The sequence below is a fragment of the Heptranchias perlo genome, chromosome 10, assembly GCF_035084215.1.
Source record: "Heptranchias perlo isolate sHepPer1 chromosome 10, sHepPer1.hap1, whole genome shotgun sequence".
NCBI lineage: Eukaryota > Metazoa > Chordata > Chondrichthyes > Hexanchiformes > Hexanchidae > Heptranchias > Heptranchias perlo.
This window is the reverse complement of record NC_090334.1, coordinates 62,594,869-62,619,333: the sequence shown is the minus strand read 5'-3', so window position 1 is coordinate 62,619,333 and position 24,465 is coordinate 62,594,869. Positions and strand designations below refer to the sequence as shown.

Below are 24,465 nucleotides of genomic sequence, written 5' to 3'. Positions count from 1 at the left end.
ACTACCAGTAGAATTACATTGAACTTGTTTATGGAATGGTACAGTTCTCCATATCATCAGTTACATAACCACCAAATGTTGTACCATTAATTGAACAATAATATTTACAAATAATAATAATATTTGCTGTTAGTAAAATGCATTTTGCCCTGATAGTGTTGAGGTTGTACATGGGAAACAGATATAAGTAATTTATCACTGCTGCAGCAGCGGTTATCTGACATCGACAGTGTAACGTGGCAATCTCCTTTTGATGTTGCTTACAATGCAGCAGATGATGCACTGATTTATAAGGGAAGTCGTGTTGTGCGTTTTAATGCATACTATTGTTTTGTTGGGATGTGGATCTGTGTCCCCTTAAGGCTAATGTAAGGAATCTTACAACACCAGGTTATAGTCCAACAGTTTTATTTGAAAATCACAAGCTTTCGGAGATTATCTCCTTCGTCAGGTGAGTGAGTGAATGAAAGGTTCTCAAATCGCATATCTTATATTAGGCTGGGCACGATCACACCAATCAAAGGTGTTGTTGGTGTTCAGACAGGTTAGCCACGGAAAACAGTACGTCACAGTATACCGAATACACAATGGGTCAGATTACACAGACAAAGAGAGAAAGAGACCCGAAAGGCAGAGAGAGAGAGAGAATTTCCAGTTGTATTAAAAACAGATAACTTTATTTTCCTGCTGGTGGGGTTACGTGTAGCTTGACATGAACCCAAGATCCCGGTTGAGGCCGTCCTCATGGGTGCGGAACTTGGCTATCAATTTCTGCTCGACGATTTTGCGTTGTCGTGTGTTTCGAAGGCCGCCTTGGAGAACGCTTACCCGAAGATCGGTGGCTGAATGTCCTTGACTGCTAAAGTGTTCCCCGACTGGGAGGGAACCCTCCTGTCTGGCGATTGTTGCGCGGTGTCCGTTCATCCGTTGTCGCAGTGTCTGCATGGTCTCGCCAATGTACCATGCTCCGGGGCATCCTTTCCTGCAACGTATGAGGTAGACAACATTGGCCGAGTCACAGGAGTATGAACCATGTACCTGGTGGGTGGTGTCCTCTCGTGTGATGGTGGTATCTGTGTCGATGATCTGGCATGTCTTGCAGAGGTTGCCATGGCAGGGTTGTGTGGTGTCGTGGACGCTGTTCTCCTGAAAGCTGGGTAATTTGCTGCGAACGATTGTCTGTTTGAGGTTGGGTGGCTGTTTGAAGGCGAGTAGTGGAGGTGTGGGGATGGCCTTTGCGAGGTGCTCGTCGTCATCGATGACATGTTGAAGGCTGCGGAGAACATGGTGTAGTTTCTCCGCTCCGGGGAAGTACTGGACGACGAAGGGTACTCTGTTGGCTGCGTCCCGTGTTTGTCTTCTGAGGAGGTCTATGCGATTCTTCGTTGTGGCCTGTCAGAACTGTCGATCGACAAGTCGAGCGTCATATCCTGTTCTTACGTAAGAACCATGTACCCACCAGGTACATGGTTCATACTCCTGTGACTTGGCCAACGTTGTCTACCTCATACGTTGCAGGAAAGGATGCCCCGGAGCATGGTACATTGGCGAGACCATGCAGACACTGCGACAACGGATGAACGGACACTGCGCAACAGTCGCCAGACAGGAGGGTTCCCTCCCAGTCGGGGAACACTTTAGCAGTCAAGGACATTCAGCCACCGATCTTCGGGTAAGCGTTCTCCAAGGCGGCCTTCGAGACACACAACGCAAAATTGTCGAGCAGAAATTGAGGTGCCAAGTTCCGCACCCATGAGGACGGCCTCAACCGGGATCTTGGGTTCATGTCACGCTACACGTAACCCCACCAGCAGGAAAAAAAAGTTATCTGTTTTTAATACAACTGGAAATTCTCTCTCTCTCTCTCTCTCTCTCTCTCTCTGTGCCTTTCGGGTCTTTTTCTCTCCGTCTGTAAAATTTGACCCATTGTGTATTCAGTATACTGGGACCTACTGTTTTCCATGGCTAACCTGTCTGAACACCAACGACACCTTTGATTGGTGTGCTGGTGTCCCAGCCTAATATAAGATATGCGATTTGAGAACCTCTCATTCACTCACTCACCTGACGAAGGAGATAATCTCCGAAAGCTTGTGATTTTCAAATAAAACTGTTGGACTATAACCTGGTGTTGTAAGATTCCTTACATTTGTCCACCCCAGTCCATCACTGGCATCTCCACATCATGGCCCTTAAGGCTACAAAGTGTAACTGAAGTCTCAGGTCATTGAGTTTAGTTGTCATTTGGCCAGGGAGCTTTAGAAATTGGAATATGCTTTATTAGTTTGAGGGTTCAGCTCAGAAGCCACTAGCATCTTAAGATTGTTTTACATCTGTAACAAAGTGTGACTTGTGCTGTTTTGATGTTACCAATAGATCTCTTGTGGCATTGATAATGGTGAGTTGGCTCTAAAATGTTCAATAATCTATTCACCTCAAGGCAGAGCCATGTGATGCTCTTGCCACATTCTGCGCGGGCCAATTTGTGGGAAGTTAACTGGGGAAAATCCATGCAGGAGTCAGCCTATGATAATGCCATTTTACAGTAAATGAGAAATATTGAACTTTTTTTAGAAGTGGTTTGGCCATCAAAAATTCACCTTATGATTTGAGATCTTATAACTTTCCCAGTTTAGGAGGTATGACTCACTGATGTATTCCCATCAAACCACAGCTACTGTGCAGTTAGTGTGGTTTTTTTTTTGGAGGTGGGGGAATTATTGACGCCTTAGAAATGTTTTGTTTGGAGACAATAGCACATTTCAACACTTGTGTATGGTGACATAATGTCAAAACTACCATGACTTTTCCCCTTCCTCAAACAAAAGTCCAATAAAACTTTTTCACAAAGGTAGTTGCTCTTTTTTTAAACTACCTTTATTATTTCTATGCTGATTATCTTGTTTTCCTGACATATAAAATTATGAGAGTGTCTTCATTTTGTAGAAGTTTCTGATGCATTAATATTTGTGATTCAAATTAATTGCTGCTTTTTTTTTAAAAAATCAGTTAATTGACCCACGGCAGAATGAAATACCTGACGATAGGATTTTTAGTGCTAAACCATTTCCTGGTCAAGGTCAACACTGTTCCACTGGAAGAGCTGGAAAATGGAGGCAAACACTGGGTCGTACTTGTTGCTGGCTCCAGTGGCTGGTACAACTACAGGCATCAGGTACTGAACCAGATAGAATAAAGATTGTTTGTGTGATGTGAAGTCAACTAACAAATGATTGCTCATGATTTGTGATGGTTTAAGTTTTATTATAGAATCATAGAAAGTTACGGCACAGAAGGAGGCCATTTGGCCCATTTGGCCCATTGTGTCCGTGCCGGCAAAGAAAGAGCTATCCAGCTTAATCCCACTTTCCAGCACTTGGTCCGTAGCCCTGTAGGTTCTGGCACTTCAAGTGCGCATCCAAATACTTTTTAAATGAGTTGAGGATTTCTGCCTCTACCACCCTTTCAGGCAGTGAGTTCCAGACCTCTACCACCCTCTGGGTGAAAACATTTCTCCTCAACTCCCCTCCAATCCTTCTACCAGTCACTTTAAATCTATGCCCCCTGGTCACTGACCCCTCTGCTAAGGGAAATAGGTCCTCCCTATCCCCTCTATCTAGTCCCATCATAATTTTATATACCTCAATTAAATCTCCCCTCAATTTCCTCTTTTCCAAAGAAAACAACCCCAGCCTATCCAATCGTTTCTCTTAGCTAAAATTCTCCAGCCCTGGCAACATCCTCGTAAATCTCCTCTGTGCCCTCTTTGGTGCAATCACATCTTTCCTGTAATGCGGTGACCAGAACTGTAGGCAGTACTCAAGCTGTGGCCTAACCAATGTTTTATACAGTTCTAGCGTAACCTCTCTGCTGTTGTATTCTATGCCTCGGCTAATAAAGGAAAGTATTCCGTATGTCTTCTTAACCATCTTATCTACCTGTCCTGCTACCTTCAGGGATCTGTGGACATGCACTCCAAGGTCCCTTTGTCCCTCTGCATCTCTCAGTATCCTCCCATTTACTGTGTACTCCTTTGCCTTGTTTGCCCTCCCCAAATGTATTAGCTCACACTTCTCTGGATTGAATTCTATTTGTCACTTTTCTGCCCACCTGACCAGTCCATCGATATCTTCCTGCAGTCTACAGCTTTCCTCCTCACTATCAACCACACGGCCAATTTTTGTATCATCTGCAAACTTCTTGATCGTGCCCCCCACATTCAAGTCCAAATCATTAATATATACCACAAAAAGCAAGGGACCTAATACTGAGCCTTGCGGGACCACACTGGAAACAGCCTTCCAGTCACAAAAACATCCGTCAACCATTACCCTGTGCTTCCTGCCATTGAGCCAATCTTGGATCCAACTAGCCACTTTCCCTTGGATCCCATGGGCTTTTACTTTTTTGACCAGCCAGCCATGTGGGACCTTGTCTAAAGCCTTGCTTAAAGCCTTGCTAAAATCCATGCGCACTACATCAAACTCATTGCCCTCATCGACCCTCCTTGTTACCTTCTCAAAAAATTCAATCAAGTTAGTCAGACACTACCTTCCCTTATCAAATCCATGCTGACTGGTTTTGATTAACCCGTGCCTTTCTAAATGATGATTTATGCTGTCCCTCAGAATCGATTCCAATAATTTGCCCACCACCGAGGTTAGACTGACTGGCCTATAATTACTCGGTCTATCTCTTTCTCCCTTTTTAAACAACGGTATAATGTTAGCAGTCCTCCAATCCTCCGGCCCATGCCTGTAGTCAGGGAGGATTGGAAAATGATGGTCAGAGCCTCCGCTATTTCCTCCCTTACTTCTCTTAGCAGCCTGGGATACATTTCATCCGGGCCTGGCGATTTATCTACTTTCAAAGATGCTAAACCCCTTAATACTTCCCCTCTCACTATGTTTATCCCATCCAATATTTCACACTCCTCCTCCTTTAACTACAATCTCTGCATTGTCCCCCTCTTTTGTGAAGATAGACGCAAAGTGCTACTTTCCTAGCTGCATCTCTATGATGTTCAGGTGTATTTTTAGCATCCACCCCTAGGCATTTTAAGTGAGGCTGTATTATTTCTAGCACCACAATTAATTAGTTATTCCTGCTGAAAATGCATTATATAACACTAGTGACTGAGTCCAAATATCACTGAAGCTGCCCTTTTAGAAGCAAGATTACATTGTCTAGAACACCACTCTTCCTCATTGGCAGTTAATTAAACTCCCAAATTAAATAATGTTTCATGGCATTGGAGTAAATATTTTAGACAATAGGCTTTTCATTGCTGTTTTTGGCCACCCTGCCTCCAAGTACCTGCCTCCAAGTACCTGCGCACCATCTTTATTATGCTTGGAGTGTTTCTAATATAATGAGCTTTTGAGGTGCATTTCCTCTGGCCATAGTTTACTGAACTCTATATGAAACTTTAAAACCTTCGCTGTCAGGAGATAATCCTACCTTCATGATGTGTGACTGGTTGAGGCTCCCCTCTCCGCCATCTACCACTCAGATCCCGTTCTGCAATCTGATTGATTACCAGTGAGAATGGTGGCAGGCAGAGGAGTGTAATTGGAGGAGGCAGTTATCAATCAGAGACTGGGGGCTGCAGTGCCGGTCACTGCTTCCAATTGATGCTGCTTGGAGAACATCCTCATTCTACTTAATTATTATATTTTGCTGCGGGATGCCGGCTATTAATGCCTCTGATTTTTTTTTTCTTTGGTTGCTAGCAGCAGTGTGTTGGAGATTAATCTTTAATTCTGGGAGTCGCTTGGACAATCCAGGAGGGTTTACAATCCTAACCTGTACTCCATAGGGTAAATTCAGTCTTCTCTGTGGGGAGCCATGCCGAGAGGAAGTTTTGGGATTGGCAGTACAGCCTTGTAGCACTGTTTTTGACTTGCACTCCCTTCAGACGTAGTTTCCCATTGGGAGTGCAAGTTGTTGGATTAACCTCAGTTATTTTTGTTGGGAAAGTCTTAATCTCTCACTGTCATGGGTTATATCTTCTTTAATTTGGTACATTCTTTTCCCATTCTATTTCGTGCATAGCTATAATCAGATTAAATTTTCATAAGGACTTGTTACTGTAACTTTTTATACTCAATGCATTTTGTAACCAGAATAAATAAGTATTTTTGGTCTAATGGAATAGAGTTTTGCCCCACCAATAGGCCGATGTATGCCATGCCTATCAGATTGTCCACCAACATGGTATTCCCGATGAGCAGATTATCGTCATGATGTATGATGACTTGGCCCTTAATGAAGAGTAAGTACATTCATAAAACAATTGCAGGAAGCTTTGTTTGTGATTGCAGTGTAACTGAACAGCTTGTGTGTTTATTTTGCTTGTCTGGCAGGAACCCCACGCAGGGTATCATTATTAACCAGCCCAATGGAAAAGATGTATACAAAGGTGTACTCAAGGATTATGTACAAGAGGTAACCCTCATGTTGGACTAGGCTTGTAAACAAGTGTGGTAATTGTATTAAAAAATGAATAATGTCAACATATCAAAATGTCAGCTTGCATTCACTTGGTAACAGTACAATACACTAAACTATTATCAGTTTTTTCAAGCTTTAAAACCCACATCACATGGCTGAAGTTTAATATTTAAGTGTGGAGGGTACAAACAAAATGCTAGCAGTTGTATTTAAGAGAAACCTGGCCCCAGATCTTTGCAAATACTGCTAGGGTATGCACTGAATTCCTCTTCCTCATAGGAAATGCATTATCCCAATCACTGTCTTCTTGTGAGAACTGGGGCAGTACATCAATGTGCTAATGCTGTCTCTCTCTGTAGCTACCCTGATTCCAATTTTTAAGCCACTTCTTGTTTGTAAGGATTTCACATAATGTTCATCCTATATTTGGGTATCAACCTTGGCTCAGTGGTAGCACTTGTGTCTCTTGAGTTAGAAGATCATTGGTTTGAAGCCCCCCTGCCAGAATCAAGCACATAATCTTAGCTGGCATTTCAGTCCAGTACTGAGGGAGTGCTGCACTATTGGGTGCCACCTTTCAAATGCGATGTTAAACCGAGGCCCGTTTGCTCTCTCGTGGATATAAAAGAAGGGCAGGGAAGTTCGCCCAGCGTCCTGGTCAAAGTTTATCCCTCAACCAACATCGCTATGTGGTCATTTATTTAATTGCTGTTTGTGGGACCTTGCTTTGGGTAAATTGGCTGTTTCCCTATTACAACAGTGACTACACCTCAAAAGTACTTTATTGGCTATGAAGCGTTTTGGGACTTTCTGAGGTCATGAAATGTGCTATATAGATACAAGTTGTTCCTTTCTTCATACCTCATTTCGTATGTTATTTTCTATATCTATCCTTGGTATACAGCATGTGAACCCAGAAACCTTTTTGGCTGTTCTTCGAGGGGATGCAGACGCCGTAAAGGGCAAAGGTTCTGGAAAAGTTTTAAACAGGTAAAATTACAGTAGCTTAAATAGTTTAATGGCTTGGATGGATTCATTTTTTTTGTCAAGGAGATCTGTATAATTTGATAACACTATTGGACTGAAGTCCAAACTCCCCATCTTTAATGATGGTGGAGTCCAGCACGTGAGTGCAAAAGACAAGGCCGAAGCGTTTGCAATCATCTTCAGCCAGAAGTGCAGAGTGGATGATCCATCTCGGCCTCCTCCCGATATCCCCACCATCACAGAAGCCAGTCTTCAGCCAATTTGAATCACTCCACGTGTTATCTAGTGCACTCAGCCGTTTCTTGATACAGCAAAGGCTGTAGGCCCCGATAACATCCCGGCTGTAGTGCTGAAGACTTGTGCTCCAGAACTAGCCGCGCCTCTAGCCAAGCTGTTCCAGTACAGCTACAACACTGGCATCTACCCGACAATGTGGAAAATTGCCCAGGTATGTCCTGTTCACAAAAAGCAGGACAAATCCAATCCGGCCAATTACCGCCCCATCAGTCTACTTTCAATCTTGGATAGTGTTCAGTTCCATTCGCAACCCCTCAGATAATGAAGCAGTCCGAGCCCGCATGCTGAAAGACCTGGACAACATCCAGGCTTGGGCTGATAAGTGGCAAGTAACATTCGCGCTAGACAAGTGCCAGGCAATGACCATCTCCAACAAGAGAGAGTCTAATCACCTCCCCTTGACATTCAAAGGCATTACCATCACCGAAGCCCCCACCATCAACATCCTGGGGGTCACCATTGACCAGAAACTTAACTGGGCCAGCCATATAAATACTGGGCTACAAGAGCAGGTCAGAGGCTGGGTATTCTGCAGCGAGTGACTCGCCTCCTGACTCCCCAAATTCTTTCCACCATCTACAAGGCACAAGTCAGGAGTGTGATAGAATACTCTCCACTTGCCTGGATGAGTGCAGTTCCAACAACACTCAAGAAGCTCGACACCATCCAGGACAAAGCATCCCGCTTGATTGGCACCCCATCCACCACCCTAAACGTTCACTCCCTTCACCACTGGTGCACTGTGGCTGCAGTGTGCACCATCCGCGGCTTCTTCGACAGCATCTCCAAAACCCACGACCTCTGCCACCTAGAAGGACAAGGGCAGCAGGCACATGGGAACAACACCACCTGCACGTTCCCCTCCAAGCCACACACCATCCCGACTTGGAAATATATCGCCGTTCCTTCATCGGCGCTGGGTCAAAATCCTGGAACGTCCTACCTAACAGCACTGTGGGAGAACCTTCTCCACATGGACTGCAGCGGTTCAAGAAGGTGGCTCACCACCACCTTCTCAAGGGCAGTTAGGGATGGGCAATAAATGCAGGTCTTGCCAGCGACACCCACATCCCATGGAAATAAAGATATTTTCATCAGTGACTTTTTTTATTCGTTCAATGGTGATCTTTTTATCAATCATTATTTAAAAATAAACTTGACTGATATCTGTAGTTGTGTACAAATATAGGGACATATATTTATAATAGTTAGGAAGGCAAATGGTATGTTGGCCTTCATTGCAAGAGGATTTGCGTATAGGAGCAAGGTTGTCTTATTGCAGTTATACAGGGCCTTGGTGAGACCACACCTGGAGTATTGTGTGCAGTTTTGGTCTCCTTACCTAAGAAAGGATATACTTGCCATTGAGAGAGTGCAGCGAAGGTTCACCAGACTGATTCCTGGGATGACAGGACTGTCGTTTGAGGAGAGATTGGGTCGACTTGGCCTGTATTCACTCAAGTTTAGAAGAATGAGAGGGGATCTCATTGAAACATACAAAATTCTGACAGGGCTAGACAGACTGGATGCAGGGAGGATGTTTCCCCTGGCTGGGGGGTCCAGAATGAGGGGTCACAGTCTCAGGATACGGGGTAGGACATTTAGAACCGAGATGAGGAGAAATTTCTCCACTCAGAGGGTAGTGAACCTGTGGAATTCTCTACCACAGAAGGCTGTGGAGGCCAAGTCACTGAATATATTTTAAGAAGAAGCTAGATAGATTTCCAGACACACAAGGCATCAAAGGGTGTGGGGAGAGAGCGGGAATATGGTATTGAGATAGAGGATCAGCCATGATCATATTGAATGACTGAGCAGGCTCGAAGGGCCGAATGGCCTACTACTCCTCCTATTTTCTATGTATTATGTTAAAATGAAGAAGAGACAAAACAATTTAATGGCAGGCAATAGGTCACTATCCTGACTTCAACTAAGAGTTTCTATATAACTCCAGAGTGAAGTTCTTGCATTTTTGCCTCTTTTACTATATTGTATTTGCACAGAACTTAAAGCCATTGAATGTATATTTTTTTGGGCCTAGTTAAGTTTCAGAACTACAGGCCTTCTTGTTAAGGAAGCAATTTATTTTTATATTTGTGTTCCCTTGTAAATGTTTCAATTTGCTAAATTGAAAGTCATCCTGAATAGTTTATTGAATGTAATTTCACTAATTATGGCACAGTTTTTTCAAAAATATTTATTTATATCATTTTGTGTCTCTAATAAATGGAACAAAATGTTTGAGAAGATTGAAAAGCTGCCTTGCAAATGATAACCCAATCTTCTATTTTACAAGTCTTATCCTTTAGCTTTGAATCATGTATGCATTTCTAGAGTGATAGATGACTTGAGTTTTTTTTGGCAGTGGCCCCAAGGATCATGTATTTGTTTATTTTGCTGATCATGGAGCGGATGGAATACTGGCGTTTCCTGACAGCGATGTGAGTAACTTCTGAAAGTAACACTGTCACTTTCACTTGAGCATTTAGATAGTTCTATCAGTTAAAGGCTAGTTCACCATCTTCAATGTATGAAGTGCTACAATTGCTGTTTAATTGTAAGAATTGAATTATTATTTTGCTTGAATAGAACAAATGGTTCATTGTTTTGATCTAAAGATCAGTATGGCACATGTGTGTTTAGCAGTCCGATATCTTTTCTAATTTTCATCCTTTTAACAAGAACACACTCTCCAAACAAGCAATGTCTTGCACAAGTAGGTTTACAGGAACCCTTCTGCCACTGTTGGAGCTGATTTTAATGTTAGTATACATACACTGACCATGCCTTGGCTCATGCCTATAGTTAATTACACGTCCCATCTTGTCTTATCTCCTTGCGTGACTATCGTCTTCCTACTCTGAATGTGGCTTTTGACATAAACAGATATTTTAGCACAATCTGATGCCCTTTTTTGTTAATCTGTCAGTTATTCCATCTTCTCATGCAAAAGAAACCTTGCAAATTATAGTTTTTTCCATTTAAAAAAATACTTGGTGTGTTAATAACATCAGTTGCACAAAATCATCCACTTGTGACATGCCCATCATCTGTTTACACCCATAGCACTTGTGAACTATACAACCAATGTTCTTATTTTCTGTAACTGCATTTTTCTAATGGTTATCCGGTGTCCCCACACATCCTTTCTATATACTGAGCAGAGTCTCGTTGGGTGATCTCCTCCACCTTTGGCTTGACAAGAGTTTTTGAAGCACCACATGGTACTGTGAGAAATGAAGTAGATTCTCTGGTGCACACCTCTGTCCTACTGATGTGGAGAGAGGTGGGTCTGGCTGTGTTAGGGAATCCAGTCCTTTCTTGGAAAATAATTTACCTACCATCAAAGTAAATACTTGTACACTGTTAGTGTAAATCAGAAGAGTTCTGGATTTGATCCTGTCTTTAGAATCTTTATTTTATTCTAGTATTCCTACAAGAAGTGCTGAATGAAGTGTTTCTTTTCCTTTTCAGCTTCAAGTTGCTGATCTGCAAGAGACCATTAAATACATGTATAAGCATAAGAAATACGCTAAGGTATTGTAGAGCTTTTAAGTTCTCCCAAAATATCAAGAGGTGAGAAGGAAGGGAGGGGGGGATGGGCAGGCAGGGAATGAGAGGAAAGATAGAACTTGGGTTAAAAATTTGCCTCACAAGAAACCACTTGCATCGCAGCAAGGTGTGTCTCAGGACTACATCGTATTTACTTACCTGCTACTGTGGGAGAAGGAGGAAAGAGAAAAATTTACAACAACCTATGATTTCTTTTTAGAGAAATTAGGTGCAGGCAGCCAGGATCATCTATTTTATTGTGTAGACCTATTGTATGTGATGTTTACACCTTGTGGGCTCTGGAGTACAGTATTTGTCTTTGTGAGGCTACCACCTATTGGAGTAGCACCATGTACTTAGTCTGCTAATAGTGCATCATCAGTTTATATGTTGAATTTAATCCTAATTTGACCTGTCAAGGGCTGGGTATCCCATATATTCACCTACTGAAGAAGGCAAACTGTAAACAAGTGTGACTTCCAATTTCCATTCTCCATCCACGCCAGGACCCAACCTGAGAATCAATAAATTGATATAATGCCAATGCTTCTCTCTTCCACTGCAACTGAAACCAATAATGGGAGATTTTTCACAGTGCAATTACATTAAGGTAAAAGTATATCTCTAGTTTTTTATTCGTTGATGGGATGTGGGCATTGCTGGCGAGGCCGGCATTTATTGCCCATCTCTAATCGCCCTTGAGAAGGTGGTGGTGAGCTGCTGTCTTGAACCGCTGCAGTCCGTGTGGTGAAGGTTCTCCCACAGTGCTGTTAGGAAGGGAGTTCCAGGATTTTGACCCAGCGACGATGAAGGAACGGCGATATATTTCCAAGTCAGGATGGTGTGTGACTTGGAGGGGAACGTGCAGGTGGTGTTGTTCCCATGTACCTGCTGCTCTTGTCCTTCTAGATGGTAGAGGTCGGGGGTTTGGGAGGTGCTGTCGAAGAAGCCTTGGTGAGTTGCTGTAGTGCATCTGTGGATGGTACACACTGCAGCCACTATGCGCCGGTGGTGAAGGGAGTGAATGTTTAGGGTGGTGGATGGGGTACCAATCAAGCAGGCTGCTTTTGTCCTGGATGGTGTCGAGCTTCTTGAGTGTTGTTGGAGCTGCACTCATCCAGGCAAGTGGAGACTATTCTATCACACTCCTGACTTGTGCCTTGTGGATGGTGGAAAGGCTTTGGGGAGTGAGGAGGTGAGTCATTTGCCACAGAATACCCAGCCTCTGACCTGCTCTTGTAGCCACAGTATTTATATGGCTGGTCCAGTTAAGTTTCTGGTCAATGGTGACCCCCAGGATGTTGTTGATGGGGGATTCGGCAATGGTAATGCCGTTAAATGTCAAGGGGAGGTGGTTCGACACTCTCGAGTTGGAGATGGTCATTGCCTGGCATTTGTCTGGCGCGAATGTTACTTGCCACTTATGAGCCCAAGCCTGGATGTTGACCAGGTCTTGCTGCATGCGGGCTCGGACTGCTTCATTATTTGAGGGGTTGCGAATGGAATTGAATACTGTCCAATCATCAGCGAAGATCCCCATTTCTGACCTTATGATGGAGGGAAGGTCATTGATGAAGCAGCTGAAGATGGTTGGACCTAGGTCACTGCCCTGAGGAACTCCAGCAATGTCCTGGGGCTGAGATGATTGGCCTCCAACAACCACTACCATCTTCCTTTGTGCTAGGTATGACTCCAGTCACTGGAGAGTTTTCCCCCTGATTCCCATTGACTTCAATTTTACTCGGGCTCCTTGGTGCTACACACGGTCAAATGCTGCCTTGATGTCAAGGGCAGTCACTCTCACCTAGTACAGCCATAGAAACACCATGCTGTAGGAAAATGCTTTAGAGTCACTATTGGTTCCATAGTAACATTGTGGATTTTCTAAATTACCCTGCAGGTGCTTCGCCAGAAATTTGATGCAATATTTTGAATGTTGACATCATTAGCACTTGGTTGCAAATGGGAAGGGAGTTTGGGCGCGGGGGGGATGGTTGAGGGAAGGAAATGAAGAGGATAGATGTTAGTGATTAGCTTTAATTAACAAATTGGAAGATTTTTGATCTTTTGTATTTTAGTCCCCTCACTTTTTTTTCTATTCTAATACCCATCAATACTTTAGGCTAAGCAGATGCTAGAGTGGAATTGTGTGTAAATTGCTCTAGTAACATAGCAGGAGAACTCAATGGCATGAATATTGGTCAGCAGTGGTGGTTCCTTTGTTGCTTTAAGTTTTATTTCTCTGTTACAAGACAAAAATAGAAGTTTGTAGTATATGAAGGATCTGTTTTTTTGCCTTCAGAAAAGAATGTATACTGCTTACTGCAGACTTATACAGGCAGCCGTGCAAGGACAGATTGGTTGCCCTCCAGGATGACTCTCTGCTTTCTAGAGGCCAACTGCCAGTTTTTGCATGGGTGCTCTTCTGAAGAGGCAATTTTAGCATGCTGAACCTGTGCCAAAAGATGGAGTCAAATATGTTCTGAGATGTGGGATACTATCAAAAAAGTAGCTTTTTGTCTAATGACTGCTTATTCTGCTGCACTGCATCTCTTTTCATGTGAGCTCTTTAAAGAAGAACTGAACTCTAATTAAAATGATGGATGGGATTAGTTTCTGTTTTGCTTAGGCAAATGTGAAGTATAGATTTGTGCCAGTAACTGTAAGCAGGTGAGCACATTTTAATTTAGAACTAGATTTGCGGTATTTAGAAAGCAGCATCTGTGTTTCCTGCAAGTACAAACTGGCAACATAAATTCTTGTACAAGAGCTTTATCTCTACGGTTTCATCAGCACATCTAAGGAAGAATTAAAGGCAAAGTAGTATCAAAGTAATAAGTATTGAGCAAATTTAACCACTAGGTTTTGAAGCACCTTAAGTTTTTCTTTGCTTATCGCAACTTAAGAAAACAGACTGCATTGAAACATGAAGATCTAATAGTTGTATAAAATCGTTTACCTGTTTCAGTAACATACCACATCTTTGTAAACTGGTTAATATGCTACTAAATCAAATAGTTTTCACTTCCTCTCAGCCCTTCTGCCAACAATCTATGACCTGTCCAATCCAGTTTACTAAGTGTTGGGTTGAATTTTAGTTATATCATCCTGTTGCCCACTTTACTCAGAAAATCAGCGTTTTTATATGCCTTACAAAAAATGTAGGATAAATCAATATGTTTTGATATGGCAGTGTACTGCATATTATATTTTTATAAATGGATTGACAGTTGCCCCTATGATTTGAAATTTGTGATGTGAAACTGGGAATGGTGTTGAGGGTTGTTCTGTTGTTTTGTTTATATTCCATAACTGCTACCTAAACCAACATAAGAAATAGGAGCAGGCCATAAGGCCCCTTGAGCCTGCTTCGCCATTCAGTCAGATGATGGCTGATCTTCGACCTCAACTCCACTTTCCTGCCCGATCCCCATATCCCTCGATTTCCCCTAGAGTCTAAAAATCTATCCATCTCAGCCTTGAATATATTCAATGACTCACTTCATTTTGTGTAACTTCCAAAGTCACTAGTGGGTAGAGGTTTTGGTGCCTTTTTTTTATATTCCAGGGCAACTTTTAAGGATGCAACATTGAGCTCATAGAAGTTATTTGTATGTTGTGGCTCAGATTTGATGACCCATTATACTGCTTTCTCAGATGGTGTTTTACATTGAAGCTTGTGAGTCTGGATCAATGATGATGGACCTGCCAGAGAACATTAATGGTATGAAAATTATAGCAGTTTAAAGTTTAATTTTGATTGGGAGCTTTGCAACTCAAATATCAGAATACCAAAAAGACCTTTTTAAATTTGATCTGATTCGTGTTTGGCATTTTTTTTTCATTTTCTAAAAATAAACAAAAGCTTTCAAATGTTTTACAAGAGTGAAAGGCATTTGCTTTACATATTTTGGCCTAATTTTTTCCAGGCTCTTTTTGTGGTTATGGTTCCACTAAAATGCATTTGCATGAGCACAAACGTAAAATCTTCCTTGAATCAGCGCAATCGGGCAGCGTAATGGAATGTAGAATCATAGAAATTTATGGCGCAGAAGGAGGCCGTTCGGCCCGTTGTGTATTTCCCGGCTGCAAGAGAGCTATCCAGCCTAACCCCACTTTCCAGCTCTTAGTCCGTAGCCTTGTAGGTTACAGCACTTCAAGTGCATATTCAAGTACTTTTTAAATGCGATGAGTGTTTCTGCCTCTACCACCCTTTCAGGCAGTGAGTTCCAGACCCCCACCACTCTATGGGTGAAAACATTTCTCCTCAACTCCCCTCTAATCCTTCTACCAATTACTTTAAATCTATGCTTATTTACCTCTCTGCTAAGGGAAATCGGACCTTCCTATCCCTTCTATCTAGGCCTCTCACAATTTTATACACCTCAATTAAATCTCCCCTCAGCCTCCTCTGTTCCAAAGAAAACAACCCAGCCTATCCAATCTTTCCTCGTAGCCAAAATTCTTCAGTTCTGGCAGCGCCCACGTAAATCCTCTCTAGTACAATCACATCTTTCCAGTAATGTGGGAACCAGAACTGTATACAGTACTCTAGCTATGGCCTAACTAGTGTTCACAGTTCTAGTGTAACCTCCCTGATCTTATATTCTATGCCTCGGCTAACAAAGGAAAGTATCCCGTATGCCGTCTTAACCACCTTATCTACATGTCCTGCTACCTTCAGGGATCTGTGGACATGCACTCCAAGGTCCCTCTGTTGCTCTACACTTCTCGGTATACTACCATTTATTGTGTACTTCCTTGCCTTGTTTGCCCTCCCCAAATGCATTACCTCACACTTCTCTGGATTGAATTCCATTTTCCACTTTTCTGCCACCTGACAGTCCATTGATATCTTCCTGCAGTCTACAGCTTTCTTTTTTTTATTATTCGTTCATGGGATATGGGCGTTGCTGGCGAGGCCAGCATTTATTGCCCATCCCTAATTGCCCTTGAGAAAATGGTGGTGAGCCGCCGCCTTGAACCGCTGCAGTCCGTGTGGTGAAGGTTCTCCCACGGTGCTGTTAGGAAGGGAGTTCCAGGATTTTGACCCAGCGACGATGGAGGAACGCCGATATATTTCCAAGTCGGGATGGTGTGTGACTTGGAGGGGAACGTGCAGGTGGTGTTGTTCCCATGTGCCTGCTGCTCTTGTCCTTCTAGGTGGTAGAGGTCGTGGGTTTGGAAGGTGCTGTCGAAGAAGCCTTGGCGAGTTGCTGCAGTGCATCCTGTGGATGGTACACACTGCAGCTACTCTATCAACCATACGGCTAACTTTTGTATCATCTGCCAACTTCTTAATCATGCCCCCTAGATTTAAGTCTAAATCATTGATATGTACCACAAAAAGCAAGGGACCTAGTACTGAGCCCTGTGGAACCCCACTGGAAACAGTCTTCCAGTCACAAAAACACCCGTCGACCATTACCATTTGCTCTCTGCCACCAAGCCAATTTTGGACCCAACTCACCACTTTCCCTTGGATCCCATGGGCTTTTACTTTTCTGACCAGTCTGCCAGGTGGGATCTTGTTGAAAGCATTGCTAAAATCCATGTAGACTACACCAAACGTGCTACCCTCACCGACCTTCCTTGTTACCTCCTCAAAATATCGTTCATTTTTTCTTTGCATTAAAAAATATTCATTGATATATTTAAGTATGCTAATCTAGTTTTATTAATACAGCTGAAAATGGGTTTCTCACAAAAAAGTACGCTTTTTTAATCAGTGTCTAGTCCTCCACCTGTGAGTAACCTGATTTTAAATCACTGAAAATTACTTTAAAAAGCTATACTGAACCATTTACTAGTTTCATTGGTGTACACTAGTCAGTTTCCTAGTAAATTACATTTTTTCATATGTAATAATGTGCCTGTGTGCCTTAGAAAATGAGCTTAATTTCAAGTCATTCCTCGAACGGGCGCAATTGGCCACGTGCCACCCTTGCTATTTCGATTTGTGGGCGGGGCCAGTTTTAGACACTGATTTTTGAACCAGCGTTAAAGATCGCAGAAACTCGATTTACACTTGACGTAACTTACGCTTGACTTCTCTCTCTCTCTTCCGCTTATTCGGGAGGATTGCGCAGATAAAACCAGCAGAAACTCTACCCTACTGTCTCTAAACCGCTCTTGCTATCTCTCTCTCTGTCTTTCCTTCTCACAATCCATCTCTTGGGCTCCTATATTCTATCATCTCTCCTAACTGTTGCACTAATGCTCAGTGGCCATTTCTCCTTTGTGAAGTACCTTGGGGCATTTTCTACATTAAAGATATTGTATAAATGCAAGTTTTTGTTACTGCTGTTTCAAGTGTAGTCTAACTTTCGATAAATGTTAGCAATGACTTATTTATCTTTGAGTGGTACAATGCCAACTTGAAAGCACTGTTGATGTTTTGGTATTGAAATGGGAAATGCACAGCATTTTCTATCCGTATTTGTGAGAATGATATTTCGCTGAGTTTCCGCTAAAATATATTAACATAATCACAAATGTAAAATCTGCCATGAATCGGCGCAATTCAGCAGCTTAACATAGCGTAATTGTTTTTTGCATTAATAAAATTCATTGATGTATTTGAGTGGTAACCTGGTGCAGTTTTATTTAAAATTGGTGAAAATGGGCTTATGACTAAAAATAAACATTTTTTAATAAAGATCTCTAGTCCTCTACCTGTGAGTAACCTGATTTAAAATCACTGAAAATGACTCAAAAACTATACTGAAGCATTTACTGCCGAATTGGTGTAGACTAGTCAGTTTCTTAGTAAATTAATATTTTTTAACACTTAAAAACGTTTAAACAGTATCTACTTGTGTCTTTGCCCCCCAAGAAAAGTAGCTTAATTTTAAAACCCTTCTGTAACGGCCGCAGGCTGGCGCTATCGGTAGAAACTCACCATCCTTGTTGTTTCGAGCGGGGTGGGGGGGGGAGGGGGAGGGGGAGGGAGTGTGGCCAATTTTGTGGGTAGGGCTAGTTTCAGTGTTTGTTCTTTTTTTGGCAGTGGGAAACATCACGGAAACTCAACTTATATCAAGTGCAAATTACACCTGGCATAAGTCGAAATTCCTCTGTTTTGCGCTGATTCGACCAGATTGCCCTGAAAAAGCCAGCACAATCGAGTGGAAACTCTGGGCCATCATTTTTAAACACCCTTCCCTAGATCCCTTTTTTTTCCCTTGTCTATTAAACTTCCTCCTCTGATTTCAGTATTTGCCACCACTGCTGCCAACCCAGAGGAATCATCCTATGCCTGTTACTATGATGATGAAAGACAGACCTATTTGGGTGATGTGTACAGTGTTGTGTGGATGGAAGATTCTGACCAGGTACGTAGTAATACGTCAAAATAACAATGCTAAGCATTCAGGTTGTAGTGTATTTAATTTTTTAATGTCCAAAAATCTTATCTCCTCTCAAAGTAGTTAACCTAAAATAGAATTGGTGGAAAAAATACACACCTCTGCCCAAATCTCACTCGCAAGATTTCTGCATAAATTATAAATACTTTTATTATTTGCCATAATGGAAGGGACTAACCTGGTGGTTAATGAAAATTTCCAAGGCACATGAATGAAGACCAATACAATGTAAATAACAAGAAAAAATATGTAGTTTATTCACCAAGGCAAACACAGGAAGCTGCACAGTGAGGTAGTGTCTCATGCAAGGCTTTATTCTGTGGAAATTCTGATGGATAATGGGAGGTTTCATTTTAATTGGAATATGGGGAGACTTGTTTGTAAAGGAATGCATTGTCCCTTCAGTTGTAGGAGTGCTCCTCAAAGAAAATACTAAATTATTAAATTGTCTTCACTCAAAAGGTATAAAAGCAGTCCAATGCACAATTGTTAAAGCATTACTGATATTGCAGTTTAATGTACAACAAGGTATTTAGTGTTGATGCAGTATATGACATCACTCATATCTGCCCAGAAACCAACGTTGCCTTCAGGACTTTGTATTCAGTAATGCAATACTGGGACAGATGATTGCGCTGCATGTTAAGTGTAGAAATCGGCTGGATTTTTCTGTAGGATGCCAAGGTTCTGCACCACATCACTTGCCCAAGGTATATTTGAAATTGGATCTTCTGATGGGTGTTAGTACTTTGAAACAGTGGAAATGGTGGTGAGGCACTGAAGAGTTCCATTTGCATTCCTCTTGTTTTAGGAGGACCTGAGAAAAGAATCACTACATCAGCAATTCCGAATTGTAAAGAAAAAAACCAACACAAGTCACGTGCAAGAGTATGGAAATCTGGTAAGGATTTAACTTTATAAATTCATAATGATATTAGCATTATTCAATAAATTGAAGTTTTGGTGGAAAGAGGCTGGGACAGATGACCATGTTGCCTTTGAACTGAGGTAAGTAAGAGAAGCCTGTTATGTTCCGCCCGCCCCTCCCTCCACCTGCCGCACCAGCCCTTTTTTGTTTTCATATCTCCTGTGAGTTATCTTCAGTGTCTCCCTTCTACACAGCTAAAATCCCCATTCTGAGGCACGGGGCTCAATTTTAAAATGAGAACTTTTGGTGGTGGCGGGGGGCTCCAAAAATCATTGAGGTACATTTGCACTTACCTGGGTGGCTTTCCCACAGCTTCCAATTCACGCCAGGCGTGAAGGACCGGATCAGGCAAAAGTAAAGTAAAGAAATTAAATAAAAAAACATTTCACAAATTAAAGAAACAAAATAAAACCTACCTTTCAAACGACGTCACCTACACCCTCCCCATTGATGATGTCTGATGTCTCTTCCACTACACCACACACCCCCCCACTCTGTTCCACCGCCCGATGAGCTAGCGTGCGTTCGTTCGTGCCTGCCTCCCTCCGCCCTCCCCTCCCCTCCCTCCGCCCTCCCCTCCCTCCCTCCTGTCGGCAGCCAGCCTGTCAATCAGGCTGGCTGCCAGACGCGAAACCTAGAAACAACATTAATCATCATCAATTACGTTGCAATCGGATTGGAAAAGGTACTTTTTTTTTATTTGTGTTTGCCGTGTGCACCTGACTTCCCCCCCCCCCCCCCCCCCCACCCCCGCCACCATTTCAAAATTGAGCCCACTGAGTCCCGTCAGTCCATGTGCTTCCGTGCATACGCGCTAATTGCTTTTTAAAAGATGTTTCATTATTTTCTTCTCTGTCCTTCACTGAAAATGTTGACTTTCAAATCCAGTTTGGTAAAGGAATTTTCAAAAAAGGGTTTTAACCTGAAGGTTGGGGTTCACTGGGAGTGTTTTTCCCTGCTGAGGCTAAAAATTTAATTCAATTTAATTCATTTTTATTCATTCATGGGATGTGGGCGTCGCTGGCAAGGCCAGCATTTATTGCCCATCCCTAATTGCCCTTGAGAAGGTGGTGGTGAACCGCCGCCTTGAACCGCTACAGTCCGTGCGGTCGGTGAAGGTTCTCCCACAGTGCTGTAAGGTAGGACATTCCAGGATTTTGACGCAGCGATGATGAAGGAACGCCGATATATTTCCAAGTCGGGATGGTGTGTGACTTGGAGGGGAACGTGCAGGTGGTGTTGTTCCCATGTGCCTGCTGCTCTTGTCCTTCTAGGTGGTAGAGGTCGCGGGTTTGGGAGGTGCTGTTGAAGAAGCCTTGGAGAGTTGCTGCAGTGCATCCTGTGGATGGTACACACTGTAGCCACTGTGCGCCGGTGGTGAAGGGAGTGAATGTTTAGAGTGGTGGATGGGGTACCAATGAAGCGGGCTGCTTTATCCTGGATGGTGTCGAGCTTCTTGAGTGTTGTTGGAGCTGCACTCATCCAGGCAAGTGGAGACTATTCCATCACACTCCTGACTTGTGCCTTGTGGATGGTGGAAAGGCTTTGGGGAGTGAGGAGGTGAGTCACTCGCCACAGAATACCCAGCCTGTGACCTGCTCTTGTAGCCACAGTATTTATATGGCTGGTCCAGTTAAGTTTCTGGTCAATGGTGACCCTCAGGATGTTGATGGTGGGGGATTCGGCGTTGCCGTTGAATGTCATGGGGAGGGGCTAGATTCTTTCTTTGTTTGAGATGGTCATTGCCCGGCACTTGTCTGGCGCAAATATTATTTGCCACTTATCAGCCAAAGCTTGGATGTTGTCCAGATCTTGCTGCATGCGGGCACGAACTGCTTCATTATCTAAGGGGTTCCGAATGGAGCTGAACACTGTGCAATTGTCAGCAAACATCCCCATTTCTGACCTTATGATGGAGGGAAGGTCATTGATGAAGCAGCTGAAGATGGTTGGGCCTAGGACACTGCCCTGAGGAACTCCTGCAGCAATGTCCTGGGGCTGAGATGATTGGCCTCCAACAACCACTACATCTTCCTTTGTGCTGGATATGACTCCAGCCACTGGAGAGTTTCCCCCCTGATTCCCGTTGACTTCAATTTTACTAGGGCTCCTTGGTGCCACTCTAGGTCAAATGCTGCCTTGATGTCGAGGGCAATCACTCTCACCTCATCTCTGGAATTCAGCTGTTTTGTCCATGATTGGACCAAGGCTGTGATGAGATCTGGAGCTGAGTGATCCTTGCGGAACCCAAACTGAGCATCAGTGAGCAAGTTATTGGTGAGTAAGTACCGCTTGATGGCACTGTCAACGATACCTTCCATCACTTTGCTGATTGAGAACAGATTGATGGGGCGGTAATTGGCCGGATTGGATTTGTCCTGCTTTTTGTGGACAGGACATACCTGGGCAATTTTCCACATTGTTGGGTAGATGCCAGTGTTGTAACTGTACTGCAATAGTACAGCTGTTTCATTCACTTAGGAACTTTCTAAAGAGAAAGAGGGTAGACCAAGCCCAGCCCTGTCATTGGATCTATGTATGTTTTATTTCACAGACTGTAACTGAGAGTTGTAGTTTGGTTGATAAGTGGAATGGAAATTGACAGTTGGAGATGACTTTAGTGTTGCGTGTTTAGTATTTTCAAACTTGTGACATTTAGTGCTATTTTTCACCCCTGCTTTAAATTAGGGATGACTAAAAGTAAAAGATCCTACAATGAAGTCTTATGTTTTGCCTTTTAGAGGTACTTGGCTGCCTTTTGTAAAATCCCCTAGATGATGGGAGTTTAAGTAAAGACCTAAAATTATAATTAGTACAGTTAGTTTTAAAATAACCAGCCCTGAGATTGATTTGGAGGTGATTTTTTTTTCACAACTAAAGTTCAGACCATGCATTTATGGCTTTAACACTTATGATCTCTGCTGCAGTATGTGTGGCAGCCCTTACCAACTCGAACCCAAACCAGCGTAGAGAACTAATGAAGTCATCATTTGCACAGGAGTTTCATCAAGAGGGAAAACGTGTAATCTGGATTTCCAGTGTTATGTCAAAGCCAATTATGAAAAATGAATATCAGGTGTGGTAATTTTTTAGAAGAAAAAACTTGCATTTATATCGTATAGTTCACATTCTCACAGCCTATAAGTACGTGTTGAAGTGTTATTATGCAGGCAAATATGGCAGCCAATTTGCAAGCGGCAAAGTCCTATAAATAATGACCAATTGTGTTGGCTGAGGAACAAGTGACCAGGACAGGACACAGGGAAAATTATCCTGCTTTCCTTTGAATAGTGCCATGGAATTTCTTGCAGGCAGACAGAGCTACATCTCATCCGAAAGACAGAACCTCTAACAGTACAGCACTCACTCAGTACCATATCTGCCTAAATTATGTGCTCAAATTCTGGAATGGGGCCTGAACGTGCAACCTTTTGATGCCGAGGCAAGAGTGTTAGCACTGAGCAAAGCTAACACTGTTGAAAATTGCTCATTAATGGTATTAGTAAATAACAGGAATTTTTTCATATTTCTATTTTTTCCACTTCCCCAGACAGTTTCCCACCTGAAACTTAATGCATTCCAGGGCTCTAAGAAGGCTGCCCCCAACACATCACAGCCTCCAGTAGACATTGTGGATGCAGTACCTAGTCCAGATGTTACTCTTGCCATTCTTAAACGGAAGTATATGGCCACAAACAACATTGAGGTGGCTCAGAAGCTCCTGAAGGAGATCAGTGCACATCTGGAGGTGAGCAGTACACAGCAGATTCATCCAACTAGAAACTGTTCCACTACTTTGTTTCTCTCTGAAATTAAGGTTCTGGGAAATGCTTGAGAGGCTGATTAATCTAATTTTGTCTGCACAGTGCTATGTCTAGTGATTAATCCATTAGTACTCTTTTATCCACGGACTCTGCATAAACTCAAGAGCAGGATTGCAGATTATTGTATTGATAATATTAACCTATATTAATAAACTGCTTGATATATAATAGAATTTACTCTGACATTAGAGGTCTCAGATCTTTGAAAGGTAAACTGTGTGATCAGTTTACAGAACATATTAATAGTAAATTTCTTTTGAAGGGGTGAAGAGAACAGCCAAGTCAGGCAGTGTTAACTGACCATAATTCTCCTGCAGTGATCAGTGTTTGCTCTCACAAAGTTTTTTAACATTTACTTTTTTTTAAAATATAGATTAAATTACCAAAATAAGTTTGTGCAAAGAAGTATATTTTTGGAGCTTCAATATAATAAATTAAGTTGTTTGGAGCTTGTAGCCCCCTATACTACTAATGTAGTCTTATACTTTTTATAATATTTTTAAATAAGTTGCCCTTTGATCTCAAAGAGGATCTCAAAATACCTTGCCCAAAGTTTATAGGTTTACAGAGATTTTTAAAAGTTCAGTTTTAACCTACATTAAAGATATACAGTTCTGAAATAACCAGCATTGAAGATCTTTCTGTCCTCTTTCTCCCCACATTTTGGGGTTTCTTTGTGCATTACTGCTTTCCAAATATTTCTTGACCAGCATTTCTGTTCTTTGTAGATAAAACACCTAATTCACGAGTCCACGAGGAAAATTGTGTCCATTGTCACAGAATCTGAGGAACACGCAATGCGGATAATAAACTCCCGAAGTCATATCCGTAATCATGTCTGCTACCAAATTGCAAATGAGCACTTCAAAACTCAGTGCTTCAACTGGCACACACCACTGGTAAATAAACAATTAGTCCATTTAAAAATGAGTTTTAAAAAATGCTGCATGTTTGTTTGATCATGTATTGCTTTATTGGGGCACCAGTCATGATCGAGGTTTGGGGTTGCCAACAAAATGTGACCACCAGAATTTCTTTTTGCTTGATATTCTGCAGAATG

General features: G+C 42.5%; 1 protein-coding gene across 2 annotated transcripts in view; it reads left to right on the top strand.

The window, feature by feature from the left end:
* Nucleotides 1–24,465, top strand: part of lgmn (legumain) — a 42,337-nt gene that overhangs the window by 8,474 nt on the left and 9,398 nt on the right. Inside the window, exons 2-13 of one of the 2 annotated variants that reach the window (XM_067991935.1) lie at nucleotides 1,519–1,672; nucleotides 3,010–3,175; nucleotides 6,177–6,274; nucleotides 6,366–6,447; nucleotides 7,358–7,443; nucleotides 10,103–10,178; nucleotides 11,212–11,274; nucleotides 14,947–15,013; nucleotides 18,502–18,620; nucleotides 19,465–19,554; nucleotides 23,132–23,329; nucleotides 24,134–24,304. In XM_067991935.1, the coding sequence (XP_067848036.1) occupies nucleotides 3,029–3,175; nucleotides 6,177–6,274; nucleotides 6,366–6,447; nucleotides 7,358–7,443; nucleotides 10,103–10,178; nucleotides 11,212–11,274; nucleotides 14,947–15,013; nucleotides 18,502–18,620; nucleotides 19,465–19,554; nucleotides 23,132–23,329; nucleotides 24,134–24,304 (1,197 nt within the window). In that variant the 5' untranslated portion in view covers nucleotides 1,519–1,672; nucleotides 3,010–3,028. The remainder of the gene's footprint in view (nucleotides 1–1,518; nucleotides 1,673–3,009; nucleotides 3,176–6,176; nucleotides 6,275–6,365; nucleotides 6,448–7,357; nucleotides 7,444–10,102; nucleotides 10,179–11,211; nucleotides 11,275–14,946; nucleotides 15,014–18,501; nucleotides 18,621–19,464; nucleotides 19,555–23,131; nucleotides 23,330–24,133; nucleotides 24,305–24,465) is intronic. The other variant, XM_067991934.1, reaches the window with a different exon arrangement.